The sequence below is a fragment of the Drosophila subobscura genome, chromosome U (genome assembly GCF_008121235.1).
Source record: "Drosophila subobscura isolate 14011-0131.10 chromosome U, UCBerk_Dsub_1.0, whole genome shotgun sequence".
In the NCBI taxonomy this organism is placed as follows: domain Eukaryota; kingdom Metazoa; phylum Arthropoda; class Insecta; order Diptera; family Drosophilidae; genus Drosophila; species Drosophila subobscura.
The window spans coordinates 24,092,540-24,110,237 of record NC_048534.1 but is presented as its reverse complement, the minus strand read 5'-3'; the positions used below and the strand labels follow the sequence as shown (position 1 = coordinate 24,110,237).

The following is a 17,698-nucleotide window of genomic DNA, read 5'->3' as shown; positions in this document are numbered from 1 at the left end:
TTTTCCGCTGGCTGTTTGCCTGATTATTATATTTGTTTCTTGGCGTTTGGTTTTTGTTTTCGCTTTCGTTACGCCGGCTTTTGCTTATTAAAAAGTTGCCCATCGATTATGCGAAAAGTTTGACAACGAAATATTAGAAAAACAAAATGCCAAACAAATAAACGATTGGTTGCCTAGCACAAGGCAAAATGCATGGGGGAAAGTAAGCAAAAACTTCGATTGAATTGAGAGATCAAAAGTGGCATAACTTTGCCGACACGAGGCAGAAATAAAATCAATAGGCAGACAGTTGAAGGTGTTGCAAATAATTAGAAGAACTTTGGCAGTGCTGCGAGAAATTAGTTTAATTTTAGAGCATTTCTTTGGGCCTTAAAAAGGAAGGAAACATATTAAATTCTGGCAAAATTCGGCATTTAAGTTCGCACCGAATTGTGTATCACATTGCTGCCTATCCATTATCTTTCTGCATCTAGTTCAAGGTTTTCCAATGCCTAAATACGGCTGTATTTAAATTTCTAGCTTGTAATAAATCAAAAAACTGATACGAGTATTCAGGTCATTGCTGGATTGATTGATTGATGAATGTCTCAGGCGGTACTTGGGCACATACTTTCCATTAGAAGAGATACATTTTATGTCTTGTCTTGAGTTTGCCTTGGGAATTTAGCTTGGGTAAATAAGTAAATATTTCACGGCCTTAATTTATTACAGACACTCCCCCCCTGCCTACAGCCAGCAAACAATGGAATCAATTTAGAATAGACTTTTCAACACACACATATCTCGGCCTAAGCCTAATCTTCCACTCTCTGTGTCTCTTTGCAGTTATTATAGAACAAACAACCAGAAGGAGGAGGAGCAACGACTAAGCCAAGTCTATTAACAGGGCAAACAAGCCTCGCTTCTCTCCCTTAACGAGAAAAGAAAAGCCCATCCACCCACGAATGGGTAAGCTGGCAATGAGGCGACATCGATGCGAGGAGCAGCAGCAGCAGGAGCAGATGAGGAGGCTGCCTGGAACCGATTCGAAACAGTTAGCCGGCAAATCGGATTGCGAATCTGCTGTATTGACATAAGGAAATCGTTAGCCGGCTTAGCCAACAGCCTGCCAGCCAGCAGCCCCCAACCCGAGACACAAAGTGGAGCCGAAATTTAAAATTAAAAATATTGCAAAAAAAAAGCAGAAGAAGGGGAGCCAGACGGAGGTGAGCTGAGGCAGATAAGCAGAGACGCTGGAAATCAAAGACGGCACACAAAGTGATATGCTAATGCATTGGATTTAGAGGGAGGCAGCACGACAGAGAGAGAGAGAGAGAGCGACAGAGACGGGTCGAGTGTTGAAGCATGAATATTTCATGAGGCCAAAGCCGAGCCAGAGACAGAGAGCCAAGAGCCAGCCCCAAGTGATGACAATAAGCTGTGACATGGCGGCAAGTCGCTAGAGACAAGCTCAGAGACAGCTCAGAGCAGAGTGAGAATTGCCCAGAGAGAAAGAGAAAGAGTGAGAGAGAGCAAGGGAGCAAGCGACAACACTTTCCGGGCTGCAAGATGACAGAACTGAGACGAGCTAATGGCCTGGACGCCTCCGTTCCGCGGCTCCACAAGCAGCACTCGCTGCGGCAGCATCCGCTGCTGCACTCGCTGGCGGATCATGGCTGCAACCTGAGCAGCGGTGGCAACAGTGCGGCAAGCACCACCAGCAGCAGCACGGCCACAGCCACCACAGCACTCGGCGGGGGAGTTGGAGTTGGAGTTGGAGCTGTGCCTGGCACTGGTCTGGGCAGCACTCAGCGCAGTGTGGAGTTCGATGAGCATGATATTTTCTATGTGTCGCCATCGAAGCGAAAAGGGGCAGGAGTCCCAGTCGGAGTCCCTGCCAATGGGTCTCTGGTGGCTCCGCCCAGCAATAATCACAATGTGGTTACCTTTTCCAACTTTGTGAGCGAACAGCGGATGACGCCTGCCTCCTCGCATCGCGGATCGTTGAAGCGCAGCAAGGGACGCAGCAATCAGTCGCTGTGCAGCTGCGATGCCGGCGACGAGGCACAGTTGCAGCTGCAGCCGGATGCCGCCGCCAGGCCGCTCTTCGAGTACAGTCTGGAGCGGCGGCGGAAGACACACACATACTCGTGCGAGCAGAACGCACAGATACTCATGAGACTGGAGCGCGAACGTAATCGTAAATTATCGCTGACTTTACCCGGATCCGCCAGCGAAATGGGACTGGTAACTGGAGGAGGATTGTTGGACCTGCAGGTGAGTGTTCCCCTCCACTTTATGTAATTGTAATTGTAATCATGAGCATCCACGTGGCACGTGGCGCGTGCCTTGTGCCGCAGCTCGTGCTGTCTGCAACAGGCAGCAGGCAAATGTGATAAGCAAACAGCTCCGCGGCACGTAGATTGAACACGAACAGAGGGAGGGCGAGTGAGAGTCCCCGACTGACACCTGCCACCTGACAGCCAGCGTTTTGTGGGCAACAGCTCTGCTCCACGGGGTCTTTGGGGGATCTAAGCAGCTCAGCAAATTCAAGTTTCTCGTGCTGCAAATGTAAATTTTGATTGCTGTTGATTTAAGTTGGGGGAAATGTGTGTTATTGGAGGTAACAATCGTTTCGATCTGAAGTTGGATGATAGGGTTTCCCGCAGAGAGCGCTAGCAGTGTGCTAACACAGCGCTAACAGTGCGCAATCAGTGCGTTAACAGTGCGCTGTAGCTGGCAGCGGTTACAGGCAGCTAACATGGGCTGCTAACAGCGCTGCGCTCTGTTGCGGCTGCTGCCCTGTTAAAGCTGCTGCTCTGAGTCACTCGAAAACTCTCTCAATCGAGTAGCTCGAATGCTCAAAATTTCCCTCCTGTTTTTCGAAAACCCCAGCTCTCCCCTTACCCCTTCATATTCGATAACTTTTTCCAATCGAGTAGGTTTACATTCCCAGCTCGATTGTGTTCTCACATTCCGATACTTTCAGTCGTGCCCTGATCCCACTCACAACAACAACTAAAATCGGAAACAAATTTGTTCTCGATAACAATATTTTTTTCCGAAACATTTTTTGGAGAAAATTATCCAACAACAAGTTTGTAAATATAAATTCAAGAAAATAATTATTTAAAAAAATAAATAGAACGGAAATAGACTGAAAATGGATAGCGCTGTGTCTTCGGCGTCATTGATGCAATCGACGGTATCGCTGTCCAAGGCCAAGAAGCCGAAACGCGAACGATTGCCGACATTCGATTTATCGCTGGAGCAGAAAAACGATATTAAGAAGGCATTCGATTTATTTGACACGAACTGCACGGGCTTTATCGAGGAGAAGGAGCTGCGTGTGGCCATCCGTGCCTTGGGCTTTGAGCCCAAGAAGGAGGAGATCAAGAGCATGATGGATGAGATTGACAAGGACAAGACAGGGCGCATAGCGTTCAATGATTTTCTATATCTAATGCGTCTGAAGATGTCCGAGAAGGACTCTATGCAGGACATGCTGAAGGCTTTTGCCTTCTTCGACGATGATCGCACTGGGCGCTGCTCATTCGCCAATTTGAAGCGTGTGGCCAAGGAGCTTGGGGAGAAGCTCACCGACGAGGAGCTGCAGGAGATGATCGACGAGGCCAATGCCAGTGGCGATGGCGAGGTCACACGCCAGGAGTTTTTGGACTTCACAAAGAAAACTTTTCTTATTTAAATTCCCTTTTTTACTGATTTGTATATTGCTTTGCGTTTGGGGAAACGACGTTGTTAATGGATTAACATAGAATATTGATTTACACATCGTTTCAGGTGGCATGCCACGACAGTTTATCCACCATATAAATATACTCCTGAAGAAGTTCTGGATATGCTTCGGTTAAATAAAAGCAAAGCAATATTTTATGTATGAAGCCATCACAGAGTCTTTGTTTCCTTCCCTTGAACCCAATCAGACACCCAACATTTGTCACAATTAACACGGTGTTGCCCTCCACTGCACCGTGCAATTACAACAAATGACAACCCGATCCCAACCCGCTCCACCACTCACTTCTGTGTGTGCTGCTCCTTTTTTTTCGTTCCTGGCAGCTCGCTGTCATGCATAACAAATCTCTCTTTGACACATTTGATGTATGCCTGGCCTGGCCTGGCCTGGCCTGGCCTGGCCTGGCCTGGCCTGGCCTGGCCTGGCTCTGTCTCTGTCTCTGTGTGGCCCACTTTCAGTTGAGTTTGTTGCAGCAAATTGTGGCTGCAATTTGGTGGCATGCGTGGGTGGCAGGAAAAAGAGACTGTCTGCGGCTCATCCTCTGTTTCAGTCGCTTTTCTCTGTCGCTTTTCTCTGCGCCTGTCTCTGGTTGCTGTCGCTGTCTCTCTGTTCAAACGGCAAACATAATTTAGTAGCAACGTTTTGGAGTTTTTATTTACGCTATGCGTTACATTTAAGCTCCATTTAGTTGTTGGTCTCCATAAACCACACTCTGCACTCTCCAGTCTGGCTTTAAAATTTATCAACTTCTTGGCTGGATTGATGGCTGCATAAATGCCCGAGTACAGCTGGACAGATTGATGTCCGACACTGAGCTGAATTTATGTTTTCCGAGTATTAATTGCAACCAAAAATCAGTTGTATCGCATCCCATTTGATAAATGTTTTATCCATATGCACTTATGACCTCACTGTACCAGCTGTATGTATAAATAAATAACCAGCACATCAATCTAATAAGTGCTGCAGCACGAAAACTCCACTCATAAAGTCTGAACAGGGCCCCGGAGTCCCCACTCCAAATGTATAACTTGACACGCAGGTTTTTATGTCGAAACTTTTAGAGCTGCAATAATTAGAAACTTTGCTTCGTTTTTTCGGCCATCAGTTGGTCTTTAAAAAGCTCTGCCCCCAGCCCCTAGCCCCTTGCCCGAAAGCCGAAATGGCCATTGATAAAGTCGTAAAGTTAAGAGCCTGATGGATAATTACAAATTGGCAGGAGTCCCAGACTACAGAGCAGAGCCAAACTAAAACAAACTTGAGTATTTATAAAAGTTTTTGCTTATTGCTTTTGCCAAATCGATTAAATGCGATTGTGTATGTGGGTGAGTGTCTGGCCTGTTAAGGGAATGCCATGAAGGACCAGCCAGGGACACGGCAGAAGTTCGGGTAAAATATAACCAACACTCAATTTTACGAACATTTAACTAAATACCCGGACCCGGGACTCTGCTCCAGACTCGCAACGACAGAGAGAGATGTTCGTAAAAAAAGTTTTTTTCGCAAACTACAAAACTGCCATAACTCAACATTACGCCCCGGCACACACACACATACACTCTCTCCCTCTGTGTGTGTGTGTGTGTTTGCCCCTCTTTGGCATATTCGTGGAAATTTTTGTAACTGTTGCAAGAAATTTGAGGCGAAGCGGAGCTACTGCTGCTGGATCTCGCTCCCGCTCCACACGCATATAGACACATAAATTATGGTAAAAAATTGCACAAAATTGCAGCAAAGTAGACGAAAAATTATTATAAAATGTGCATTATGAAATTTAAAACGAGACAAAGAGCCAAAGCATAATTCAAAAGGGTAAAGCCAAGATATAAAGGCAAGAAGGGAAGGGTGGAGAGTGGATGGTGACAGAGAAGGAGCAGATGAGAAGCTTAACTTAGGAGTAAAAAGGGTGATTCGAATGTCGCGGAATTAGATACACTTCAAGATCTAATTTTTGGGTAGAAGATTATGAGAAATTATGTAGCTGTGTAGCCATAAAAGTACAGAAATGTGCTCAAAAACACCACTTGTCACCCCATTTCCTAGACAGTCACACTCGAAATTAATTTTTATTAGCTGCCTGGAACCTATTTGCTTCTAAATTAAAGAAAAAACTAACAAACTTCGCTCTAAATTGTATCAAAAAATATATCTTGATACCCTTCTTTCAATGCCATGCAAATCTCTCCCAAAAATCCCAATACCCTCCAGCAAAGTGTATTAAAGACCGCACCAGATGACAGAGTAAAAGGGAAGCTGGCGGGTAAGGGAAAAAAGAGTGGCAAAAAATGTGGCATGAGACAAAAAATAAAACTCCTCTAAACTAAAGGGAAAACGTCGGCTAAAAGTCGCACAGAAGAAAAACTAAAGCCATATATCAAGCAATTTAATGCTCGAAAAGCGCAACGAGAGATGCGGTGCACCACGAGTCGCTGCCACTTGCAACAGTGCCACATAAACATGGCGTCAAATTTGCGGCATAAACGCCAAATAACCATATATACTGTTGCATAGTTTTTGGGATGCACAGTGCCACAGAATTTATTCCACACACCACATATACATATGTAAGGGGTGGCGGCGGAACTTTGCTCTAGTTCTTCGCGTTTAATTAGTGAGTGATTTGCAGTCACAGCAGCTGCAAGAGATGCTCAAGTAACGAGAGGCAAGCTTAAAGGGAAAGAATGGAAAGAAAAGGAGTAGCTAGAGAGGAGAGCAAACCTTCGTTTGAGTAGCGAGAAAGTGCAGTCGGGTAGAAGGCGAAACTGTGTCTGGGATGGCAATTTGCTGGGATATATTTACACTGTTTAAGTTGTCGTTTAATCCGCTGATAAGCATCCAACTTAAGAATGTTTATTTAAGGGGACAAGGAGCATGTTTTTGCAGCACTTTGAGACACTTCATCAAACATATAAACAGGGACATCAAAGGGCTTTTAATTACCGATTTATAGAGATAAGTTGAAGTGGCGGGAAAACGATAGAAAGAAGGAAAACAAAACGAAGAAATTGATGCAACTTTTCAGATATTTTTGGGAGAACTTAATGGCAACTTTCATACAACTGTAGACAGAAATAGGATTTGAAATCCATTGCAGCTTAAAATAAATATCCAAAAATTTCTGTCGAGCACGTTCGTAGCTGCGTTTGACCTCTTCCCCTCGTAAATCATTAAATGGATATCTTTGATCTCATAAAAATTACGAAAACAAAACCATTTCAATATAATTAACCTTACCACTGCCCCTGCACAGCCCACACCAAAGAAAAACTCAAAATCTCAACAGCAACAACATCGGAAAATATGAGCAAGAAAAAGCGAAAAAAAAACCAAAAAAAAAAAGAAAAACTGTTTAGAAATTGGCTGGACTTAAAATATGCGGCACACACCGCCGCTAAGTATTTGCATAAATTATTTAGAGCTGGCGACAGGCCGGGACAGAAAAGAATTACCAAATGAAAATATGAAAATTTCAATTTCCACTTAAGCAGCGGACAGGATGCGACAGGAGGCGGACAAGACAGAGTAAATAAAAAATAATCAAGACACAAAAAAAGAGAGACAGAGAGACAGAGACACAGACAACAATAACGATGGTTGCTGGCGTGCCATAAAGCAATCAAAATTCAAAGGAAATTTTTATTAATGGCAATGCAGACACACATAAAAATAATACACACACACATAAACAGGGACAGGGAACAAAAAAGGCAAGAAAAGTGCCAGGAATACGCAATGTTTCGGGGAGAGGTGAAGTCAAATCAATGCAAATGTATTTCCCGTAACTGAAATTCAATTTCAAATCCCAGAGCGTGCTTTTCGAGCTGTTCCTCTGGCCTCTGGCCCCTGGCCCTCTGCTGTTATTCCTCCCGGAGAAGTGCTTCGAATGATTATGATGATGATGATGCCGATGCCGATGCTGACCGTAGCAAATTCAATTAGGGACGGGAGAGACGTGGGGCCCTGGCCATGACGATGCGCACTTGGAAACGACTGCGAACCTGGCCCCGTCCAGCAGTGGAAATTGTGGAAAATTTCAGGGGTGGATAAACCTTTTTCTTGGCCCTTATCGCACACGCCTCTGGATGGGTGGCGGGGGCCAGGATGTGTGTCTGTGTCTGTCTCTCGGTGTCTATGGCATAATTAAATTTTATGTAGCACTTTTTGTGTGTGTAAATCTTGAACCCATGAATATTTTGCAGCAAACTTACACTGGGCAAAAATAACAAGCGTTTGGCGAGGGTTTTAGCATGGGGTTGGGTTTTGGCTTCCGCCGGAAGCTGCCTGCCTGCTGCCTGCTGCTCATATCTATTGATTTAATGCGATTTCCTACTTGAATTCACACTTCCACTCTCTCTCTCCCTTGCAGTGCGACACGCCCAGCCTGTCGGATGTGGACATCATACCGCCCGTGCCGCCGCCGCCTGCCATGAAGCGGAATGGCAGCATGCGCAGCCTCAGAGTGCTGCAACATCTGCAGCAGCAGCAGCAGCAGCAGCAACAGTTGGTCTCCTCTGGCAGTCACAACAATAACTTGGCTCAGCTGTGCAGCAGCGATCTGTTGCAGGAGTGCACCAAATCGGCGCTGGATGAGTGCACTGCCACGTTGCTCAAGTGCACCGCCACGGCCAATGGGAGCAGCAATCAGAGCAGCAGCAACAGCAACAGCAACAGCATAAGCAGCAGCAGTCATTGCAACAACAACAACAATAATGCCAAGCCAGATATCTGCCACACGCACAGCCAGCACCACAGTCATGGCCACAATCACAGTCAAAGTCTGAGCAAGCCGCAGAGCAAACATGCAACAAACCCGCCATTTGCTGCCCACGAGGAGGATGAGATATTCACGCCCCACTCGAAGAAATCGGATCCGAGTCTGTGCTTTCTGGTGCCGCCAGTTGGCGCCGGCACGGGTGCAGCTGCAGCCGGAAACGGAAGTGGAAGTGGAAGTGCTGCCTCGAAATACAACACCATCGGACCGAGCAGCGATTATGCCCGACACCTGGCCCACTACAGTCGCTACCTGCAGAAGCAACACCAACAGCAGCAGCTCGCACACTTTCAGCAGCAGCGCTGCCGCTGCTTCTCCCAATCGCTGCTCAATTTCCCCCAACAGGGAGCCCAACAGCAGCAGCAGCAGCAGCAGCAGACTCTCCAGCAGCAGCAGACTCTCCAGCCTGCCATCTTTCACACGAGCAGCATGGACTGGACATTGCCAATTAATAGTCGCAGCTTTGGCAATTTGGTCAACATCGAAGGCAGTGCCATCGGTGGCTGCCGTGTGCCGTATCAGAAAATGCCACAGCAGCAGGGTGCCAGCGGTGGGGCATTGGCCGACTCCACCTTCACCATGACATCGTTTGACAGCGACATCGGCATTGGGATCGGGCATGGGCATGGGCTCAAAGAACGCGAATCGCAGACATCGCTGCACCAGCAGGGCGCTGCACAGTTGCACAGCCATTCGCATTCGCATTCGCATCCGCATCATTATCATGCACACCATGCGGTCGTGGGTGGATCGGGCTCCGGCTCCGTCACGCCACAGAAGCATCACCAGCTGCACTCGAGCGTTACGAGCATCATGCCATGGAAACATCGACAGTGTCCCAGTCGCGGTTCCTCCAGCTCCGGCACGAATTCATTCCGTAAGTATTCACGTGGGGGATGTGCATTTTGGTGGGATTATTTTGTACCCTGGTAATTGGCGGAGTGGAGAGGGTATATACGATATTGTAGATGCTTTGTTATGGTTACAAACAGCGATAGATTTTGCTTTAAACAAAGACATAATTGCAGTTTTATTTGGAATTTTTATAGAGCTTATTGACAAATTTTTCACAGTGCCAAACATGCAGCAAAATTCATAGAAAAGTTCTTTAAATACTACCCAACTTTCATCACCGTTAAGTGCCTTTTTTTACACCATTTTGGTAAAGTTTTAAGTAGAATTTCAAGCCCTGCCATTTAAGTTTTCATTGCAAGAACAACCTCCGCTTTTTTCCTTATTTTTCAACATATTTTCTCTTATTTATAACCAAGATCTCTCCCAAAATAAGTTTCACTCTTGCTTACAGCTCATCTCTTAGTCGCTAGATCATTCACGGCACTCCCACTTTCTTCTTTAATCCTTAAACTGCAATTTCTAAACTTTTTCCTGAACCGAAAATCGCCATTCTCCCACCCCCTGTCCCCCCTGCAAATACGCATTCGGAGAGGCAGCTTGCAGGAGCTTTATGACATTTCTCTGTCGCTGTATGGCCGCTGGATCTATCGCTGTACAATGTACATACACATCTCGAACTGAACTGTTGGGTAGACATCGACATGGCATTGCACTTAATATTCCGCTGCCCTCCCCCTTGCCCGTGTGCCCGTGTGGCACGCCCCCCTTGGGGCTGCAATTCCATTTAGTCGTTAGCCGTTTGATTGCGCTTCGTGTAACATGGCTGCTAAATGTTAAACGTTGCCAATGCCCGCGTGACTTTGGTCTCATCATCAAGAGCTGCTGATGCTGTCGTTCTCGCTGTCGCTGTTGGTGTCCTGCTACTCATCATCATCATCATTCTGGCTACCAGCTAGCAGCAGCTACCATCTACCAAACTCATTCCCCATCCTTGTCATGTCTACTGGCAAATGCAATTCGTTAGCAGTCAAAAACTGCGTAACTCTGGGCAGGACGACGATGTCCTGTACCCTTAAATTTATGCAAATCGTTGATGCGGCTGCTCCCAGTAGCAGCAGCCGCAGCAGCAGGACTGCTCCTCCTCCTTCTTCTGCTCCACCAACTCTTTGCCGTTCTATGACTATGGCTTTTCCTCGTTAGGTTTGCACTTGCTTATCGGTAATTCACTTTGGACTCAGTCGCACAAGTGCCGGCCACTGTAATCAAATGGATACATCGCTCTGCTATCCATCCACACACACACACACACACACACACACACACACACACACACACACACACACACACACACACACACACACACACACACACACACACACACACACACACACACACACACACACACACACACACAGGCAGAGAGGAGTCCTTTCTCCTGCTACTCCATGGCTAGTTTTTCGCCTCAGTTGAGTTATTTGCTTAGCTTCAGTTTCAGCTTTGCAGCTGCAGTGCCTCGTGCTCCTCCCCCATTCTCTCTGCCACTTTATCAATCGGTTTCAGTTGCACAATCAAATTTGGATTTGCAATTAGAAATTACAAGCAGTTTGCCATTGATATTCACATAAGTGAAATCGTATAATGAGATTTGCATTTCCATTCGCATTGGCTTTGGCTTCGGCATTAGTTTCTGTCTGCTGTGCTCATCGTTGCTTTGTCTCCCAAAGGAGTACAAGGAGCAGAAGCGAAGCTCTGGGACAATGTGATAAGCCCCTTCAATGTGATACCCGCATGTGCTTATTAGCTACTGTTTGCAGATTTCGATGCCGATTCAGTCAAGTTTCAGTTTTGTCAGGGACTAATCTTTTGATGTTAGTTACCAAGGGTAACGAGCACGATTAGATCGGTGTGGACAGCAACTGGTGACTGATTAGGAGATGGTATTAAAGAGTGTTAGAAGGGGTTTAAATATGTGTGAATTTAGTCAAAGATTGATGGAAAATGTACCTGGAATTCTGGTAATTAAAAGGAAAAGATTTTAGGGAATATTCTTGTATTTGGAAGGTATTTCCTTGACAGCTTTCTAGCTGCAAAAAATGTAGCAGAAAAGTTGATTTATATTCCAATTTTGAATTTTATTACCATAATTTTCAGCAGAAATCTTTTAGTCTTAGAACATTGTATCCAAATATTATTAAAAGTACCAAAAGTACTCCCAAAACCCCCGCTTCAGACACATGTCCATCTTTATTGGCATAATCTCTACTACAATACTTTTAGCAATTATTTATACCATCTTCTCATGCTTCCTGCAGCTCCTCCGAGCCACTCAACTGCCTTCACTTGCCATCTTTAACCAAGCAAAACATTTCTTGCATTACCAAATATCCCCCAAAGCTGCAGCAGCTAATTTCCTGCACATATACGTGGACGACGAGTATCCAACAAGTTGCTTCTTGCTTGATCGAAGCTGATTTACTGCACTGCACTCCTCCTGCACTCCAGTCGTTGAATGGAATTTGAGAACAAGTCGAAGACCAGCTTGATGATGGCTTCTGCTCTCCCTTTGATTTCTTCGCATTTCGTAAACCAAAACCAACTCGGCAGCAATTCAATTTTAAACGTTTAACTAACCATATTTCCTTATTATCGTTTCTTTTTTGCTGCTGCTGCTCCTTCTGGTGCTCCTTCGATGATGGGAACACACCGCAACTTGATGTCGATGTTGCCTCTGGTCTTCCCTCTTTTTGCTGCACGATGGTCGTGCACCATTACCATGGATGTTGCTTGTGCTCCGGCTGCTCCTCCTGCTCTGGCTGCTATTGTTGCTGTAATCAATGCCACTGTCACGGCAATTTGCACACACACAAAATGCAACACAAACCAACGACCAACGGAACAATGATGATGATGATGATGATGATGATGATGATGATGATGAACGACGACGACGACAACGACAACGACAACGATGCTACAAACGACTTGGCATTGAACTGCCAATAACAACTACAACAATGGACGTGGAATCCTGGATATGGGATGTCAATGTGGGATGTGGGATGTTGGATGCTGGAACCCTTGGTCATCATGAATGCTGATGATGTTGCCTCCTACTACGCTGCTCATATGTGTCCCATGGGTCGTATGGCTGCTGCTGGCTCCTGTCTCCTACTCCCTGTGTGTTTGTGCAATATTCAGGATTCGATGCAGCCAAGCATTGGCTGGCTGTGAGCTCCATACTCTTGATAATTGGGGCTGCCAGTGTGGCCGTGCCGCTGGCTCTACGTGTGGCAGCAAGTGAGTATCTGAAACCCAGAGAGAGAGGCAGACACACACTCTCTCCGTGGACAATAAATCAATTACCATAACGCATACGACACGTTGGCTCTCGCACTATCTTTGAGTCGACTGCCAGAGTGTGTGTGTGCCGTAGTGGGTGTCCATTGTGCTAATGCGCCTCTAACTTGGTTAGAAGCTGTTGCTTCCGCTAGTAAACCAATTCCATTCCTCCCTTTCCTCCCGCCAGGTGCACCGTTTGAGGAACGTCTACGCGTGGCCGTGCAGCTGCTGGATCAAGTGCCTTTAATCGATGGCCATAACGACTTACCCTGGAATATACGCAAGTTCCTGCACAACAAACTCAATGACTTTAAGTGAGTATCCATCCAGCCATGGGCTGGGCAAAAATGCAATTAATTTTTAATACCAATTTGTGTTATTATCCCCTGCCCGCTGCCCCGGCACAGTTTTGATGAGGATTTGCGCAATGTAATGCCCTGGGGTCGCAGCCACTGGAGTCACACGGATCTCACGCGACTGAAGAAGGGACGCATATCAGCACAGGTAAGCGGCCAAAGGATGCCCAGTCATGACTCTAACCTCTGGCCACTAGCCACCAGCCACTAGCCACTCTCACTTGAAATTATTATTGCACGTAACTTAAACTGAACTTGGCAGCTGGAATACGCTTGCTTTTCACGGGGGTATAGCTGGTTTTAGATGCGATTTGGCCACAGATATAATGCCTCAAATAATGCTCAGAGATAGTCTTAGAAGTGCTTAGAAATCTGTTAAAATTCTCTAAAAATTAAGAGCTAATCCTTAACCTTTTCCACCCCATCAAAGAGCATTCCCTCGTCTTTGCTTTTCTGCACACCAAAAAGTCTTTGCTCCCTGCTTAATATTTTATCCGCTTGGCAAGTGGTTGTCCGAGGCAACAGGCGACTTTTGCTTTTTGCTTTGAGTCTGCGGAATAAGGCAAGAAAAAATATTAATTATGAGCCACTCACGAAGCTCAGGCTGAGACTCGGCAAAGATCTTCCTGCTGCTGCTGGTCCTCCTGTCTGTAATGATTCTTAATTATTTCTTGCCATGCAACCTGCTGCCTCGGCAAGTGCTTGGCGTATCCACTTGATGGCCTTATTGATTCGTTCCACGGCTCTCGATTACAGAGTGGGGGGAGGGACGAAATTTTTAAGCTTTCTTTTAAGTGGATCAAATGGAAGTGGCTGATTGGCGAGTGGCAGTCACGCCAAATCGTTTAACTAATTGGAAATGGATATTAGACATTGTAATTGACGGGCAGCCATGCAGCCAGGTGTAGTCAAGCCAACCTGCGAATTCGGATGCGGAATGTATCAAGATTAATGAAGGAAACTGCCCGGAAAATAACGAAACTTGGCAGCGTGGTGGAAAAGTCGAAACGATTAACCGAGAGAGAGAGAGAGAGCAAAAGTTCATAAATCAATGGGGCAAACCGAAAACCACTTGAATATTTCAAATTGTCCAGAGAATTTACCCCTGCACCCTTACCCCTTCCCTTTTCCGCTGCCATTTCCGTGCCTCTTCCATTTCCCCAGTCGAACCACAAAGACGATTTTTCACGTTCGCCGCGAAAGAGAAATGGCTGAGGAAAAGCGAAAGGAATGGCTGAAGCATTCCAACCATAATGAAAATTAACTTTTCCAATGCATTTTATCCACGTGCCGCTTCCGCTCCCGCACCCTCCTCCCTGCCACTGCAGTGCCATAAATTCCGATTGCATTTTTGTTTGCGCTGAAAGCAACAGGGCTAACAGGTAATTGCAGTTGGCCAACTCTCTCAACACTGGCTGGCTGGCTGCTGGCTGCCGCAATTTAAAATTATGCAGCACTCAATTTAATTACGCAACCAAATGGCTCGACAGTGCCACAGTCCCCCAGTCTTTCCCTCTGCCTCTCTTGTAATCACAGAAAGAGCAAGGGGCGCGGAGGGACCGGGTGACTCCTTCTGCCAGGACCTTTGGTGGCTTTTATGGTGCACTAAATGTGATGCTTATTAAAACTTAACACTTGCAAACAGCCGCGATATGTTCCCACCGCACAGCTCCACTTCCGCAGCCAAAGAGGCTGCCGCCACTTGAGGCAGGAAACTTGCAGCAACCCGCTCCAGCCCGTTGCACTGGCAAACTTCTTGATTCTCATGTTCGATGAGCGCAGCAAGTTATAGAGGCAATTTCTGGTTTCTTCGGTTAGCTAATTGAACTTGTTGACGAGGCTGCTTCCTCTGCCACTTAAACCTCCTGTCGACAGCCGGCACTCACTGCCGTGTGCAAAATATTGCGCAACTTCCACCAAAGTTAATTGCCACCGAGTGGCATGCATGAGAGCAGAGCGCGCGGGGCAACTGTCAAGTGTGTGTGTGTCGTTTTGGTACCCATTAATTTGAAACATTAACCAGAGGTGTGCCACGAAAATGTTTTCTAGGTGCATGGTTTTAGGTGGGTTTTTGATGGGTAAATGTGGGAATAGTCGGGAAATAATCTGACAGATTGTAGCTGGAGAAATAATAGTTTAGGCACCAAGGGAAATTTGCTTTTTGTTTGCTCTGATTAAAAGAATTTGTTGCTTTAATTGCAAATAATTGTCGTTAACAGAGCGCTGTCAGAGAGAGAACGGTAACAGGGCGCTGTAAGCGGCAGCGACCGCAGACTGTTAATTGCGAGCGACCGCAGACTGTTAACATGGCGATCGGCGGTAGGCTGTTAACATTGACAGCGGCTAGCAGCCTGTTAACATTGAGAGCGGCAGAGGATTGTTAACATGACGATCGGCAACACGCTGTTAATGTAGAGCGGCCACAGACTGTTAATGTCGGACTTAAGCAGCCTGCTGTTCTGTTACAGCTGCTGCCCTACACCAGAGAAAAATCCCAGCTGCATGCGTACTTTCCACGGTACCTTAAGCTTCCATCCCCTCCAAAGACACAACCCTCCTTGAGCTCTCTGTGCTTTCCCCTTTCATAAATGTACGCCTCAGCCACAATCTGCATAGTTTTTATTGCTTTTGGCTTAATGTGTTGCACAATTCCGATTCGAGGGGAGAAGTTTGCCAGCACTCAATTCTCGGCAAAACAAGTTGACTCAATAAACTTGGCCTCCAATGAAAAACGACAACGAGGAGTGGAGTGGAGTGGCACCAACAACGAGAGGTAGAACAACGTGGCAACTAACTAGTTGACAACATGTTTCAACAATTGTTGCCTAAAATGCCAAACGTGCAGCGAATGCGACTTCAGCAGCTGAGAAACAACAAAAAATAGCAAGAAAAATAGAGAGAAAAATTTTGAGAGCCTACAGAGAGAATTCTCTGGCAAAGAGTGCGAGGAAAGGAAAGCCGTTTAATAGACAAGCCGGAAAATCACGTATATACCATAAAGCAGTCGAAATCTTGTAGAATGGCAGACATTTTTTAGACATTCCACAACGACAGAGAGCAGAGGCAGAGCGGAGCAGCTTTTGGCCCCACAGAAGCCAACACATCTGTGCGCCAGGGTTAGACCCTGATGAGCAGCTCCCAGGGGAAGGGGTTACAGGTACAGCAGGTAGCAACAATGTTGAAACATCATGAAGAACGCCCCCCGCCCCTAAAAAAGTTAGCTACTGTTTTTGGGGGTCCAGGTCCAGGACACGGAAACGTCGTGTTACGGTTGTCCGGCTGCATGGCTCGCTGCATTCTGCCTTTTCTCTGCCGCACACACATAGAGCCAGCCTAATGGAACGTGCACATACACACACACACACACAGACACAACCAGTACATGTGTATGGGTAGACAGTGGTGGCTGCCAAGGACGTAGGAAGCTACAACGAAGGACGAACGGAACGTACAGCCGACTGGCATAGAACGGATGTGGCCGACGAGCACGAGGACGTTGCCTGGCTGTAATCTGGGCCAGGCAGGACATGCAGGACACGGCTGGGACATGGCTACGCGAGGCAAATGCCCAATGGTTGTAGCTTGCCCCCTGCGATACCCTGCCAGAGGGTGCTGCAGCAGGCTTAAACAATGCCCATAATTGGCTTTAAAATTACTCCATATCATCTCTCGTTTATCAACCCAAAAACTACTTTTCTATGCTGCAGATTCAACTCAAAATTTGTAATTCCTTGGCCCAGAGTATTTTCCCATTCGACTGGGAAAGCAATCCCTTTTTTCCTGCCTCTTTTTGTGGCACTGCTGCGCTGCTTATCTTGTTGCAACGTTGGCTCGAAATTTATATTTACTTTTAAAAAGTATTTAGTGCTGGGGTTTAGACAACAGACACACAAAAGCGGAAGTGGAAGTGCCCCAGAAGGGGCCTGCAAAGGCCAGCTTTTTGTCTGTCTGTCTGTGTGTCTCTCTCTCTCTCTCTGTGTGTTTCTTGTGTAAATGATTTCGGTTGGGCTTTGGGTGGGATTTGCTCGAGCTTATGTATTTGCCTCTTGTTGCATAGCTGTTTTGGTGGCCAGCCAAGGTGTTGCACTTGCGGCTTTGCACCCAGCGTCCAGCCTCGGCGTCACCACAATCTGCTGGTATTTCCATTTCCATTTCCATCTTCTCCCTTTTCATAATAATTATGGAGCAGGCAAACACACTGTGCCGCAAGGCAATCACAAAACCCAAAGGTTGTGCTGCAAAATGCATTTTAAATTCATTGCAAACACATTCATGGCATTCATGACACCCGAATTCCCCGAGTTCTTGCCCAGGAATGCTGATTACATTTTACTCCTCGCTGTATTTTATTTAGATACATTTTAATTAAATGGAATGCGTGCGGCAACAATGTGTTTAGTTATTGTAATGCTTGGCTTATGTGCTTTGGGGCTAAGTTTTGTCCGAAACTTGGCATTTACTTTGCATAAACTTAGCTGGACTTCAACCAGTACTTGAGGTGCTTTCAGCAGTGCTCGAGGCAGTCCTTGAATTTAAATACATTGTGTATATTATTTATATGTTTGTTTGTAGTTGCAAACATAAATCAGCTCAAGGCTCAAGGCTTCTGGGCAGCCGCAGGGACCCAGCTGCTGCTGCTCT

The 17,698-nt window shown here is 46.3% G+C and overlaps 2 protein-coding genes across 3 annotated transcripts in view; both read left to right on the top strand.

The window, feature by feature from the left end:
* The window catches only part of LOC117900342, a 134,705-nt gene that overhangs the window by 74,744 nt on the left and 42,263 nt on the right, over positions 1-17,698 (top strand). For both annotated transcript variants that reach the window (XM_034810681.1, XM_034810682.1), the window contains 5 exons: positions 826-2,256; positions 8,103-9,384; positions 12,561-12,659; positions 12,889-13,015; positions 13,109-13,205. In XM_034810681.1, the coding sequence (XP_034666572.1) occupies positions 1,549-2,256; positions 8,103-9,384; positions 12,561-12,659; positions 12,889-13,015; positions 13,109-13,205 (2,313 nt within the window). In that variant the 5' untranslated portion in view covers positions 826-1,548. The remainder of the gene's footprint in view (positions 1-825; positions 2,257-8,102; positions 9,385-12,560; positions 12,660-12,888; positions 13,016-13,108; positions 13,206-17,698) is intronic.
* Positions 3,122-3,794, top strand: LOC117900344 (caltractin). Its single transcript, XM_034810686.1, has one exon. It carries the CDS (start codon positions 3,143-3,145, stop codon positions 3,683-3,685), a length of 543 nt encoding a protein of 180 aa, XP_034666577.1. The 5' UTR covers positions 3,122-3,142; the 3' UTR covers positions 3,686-3,794.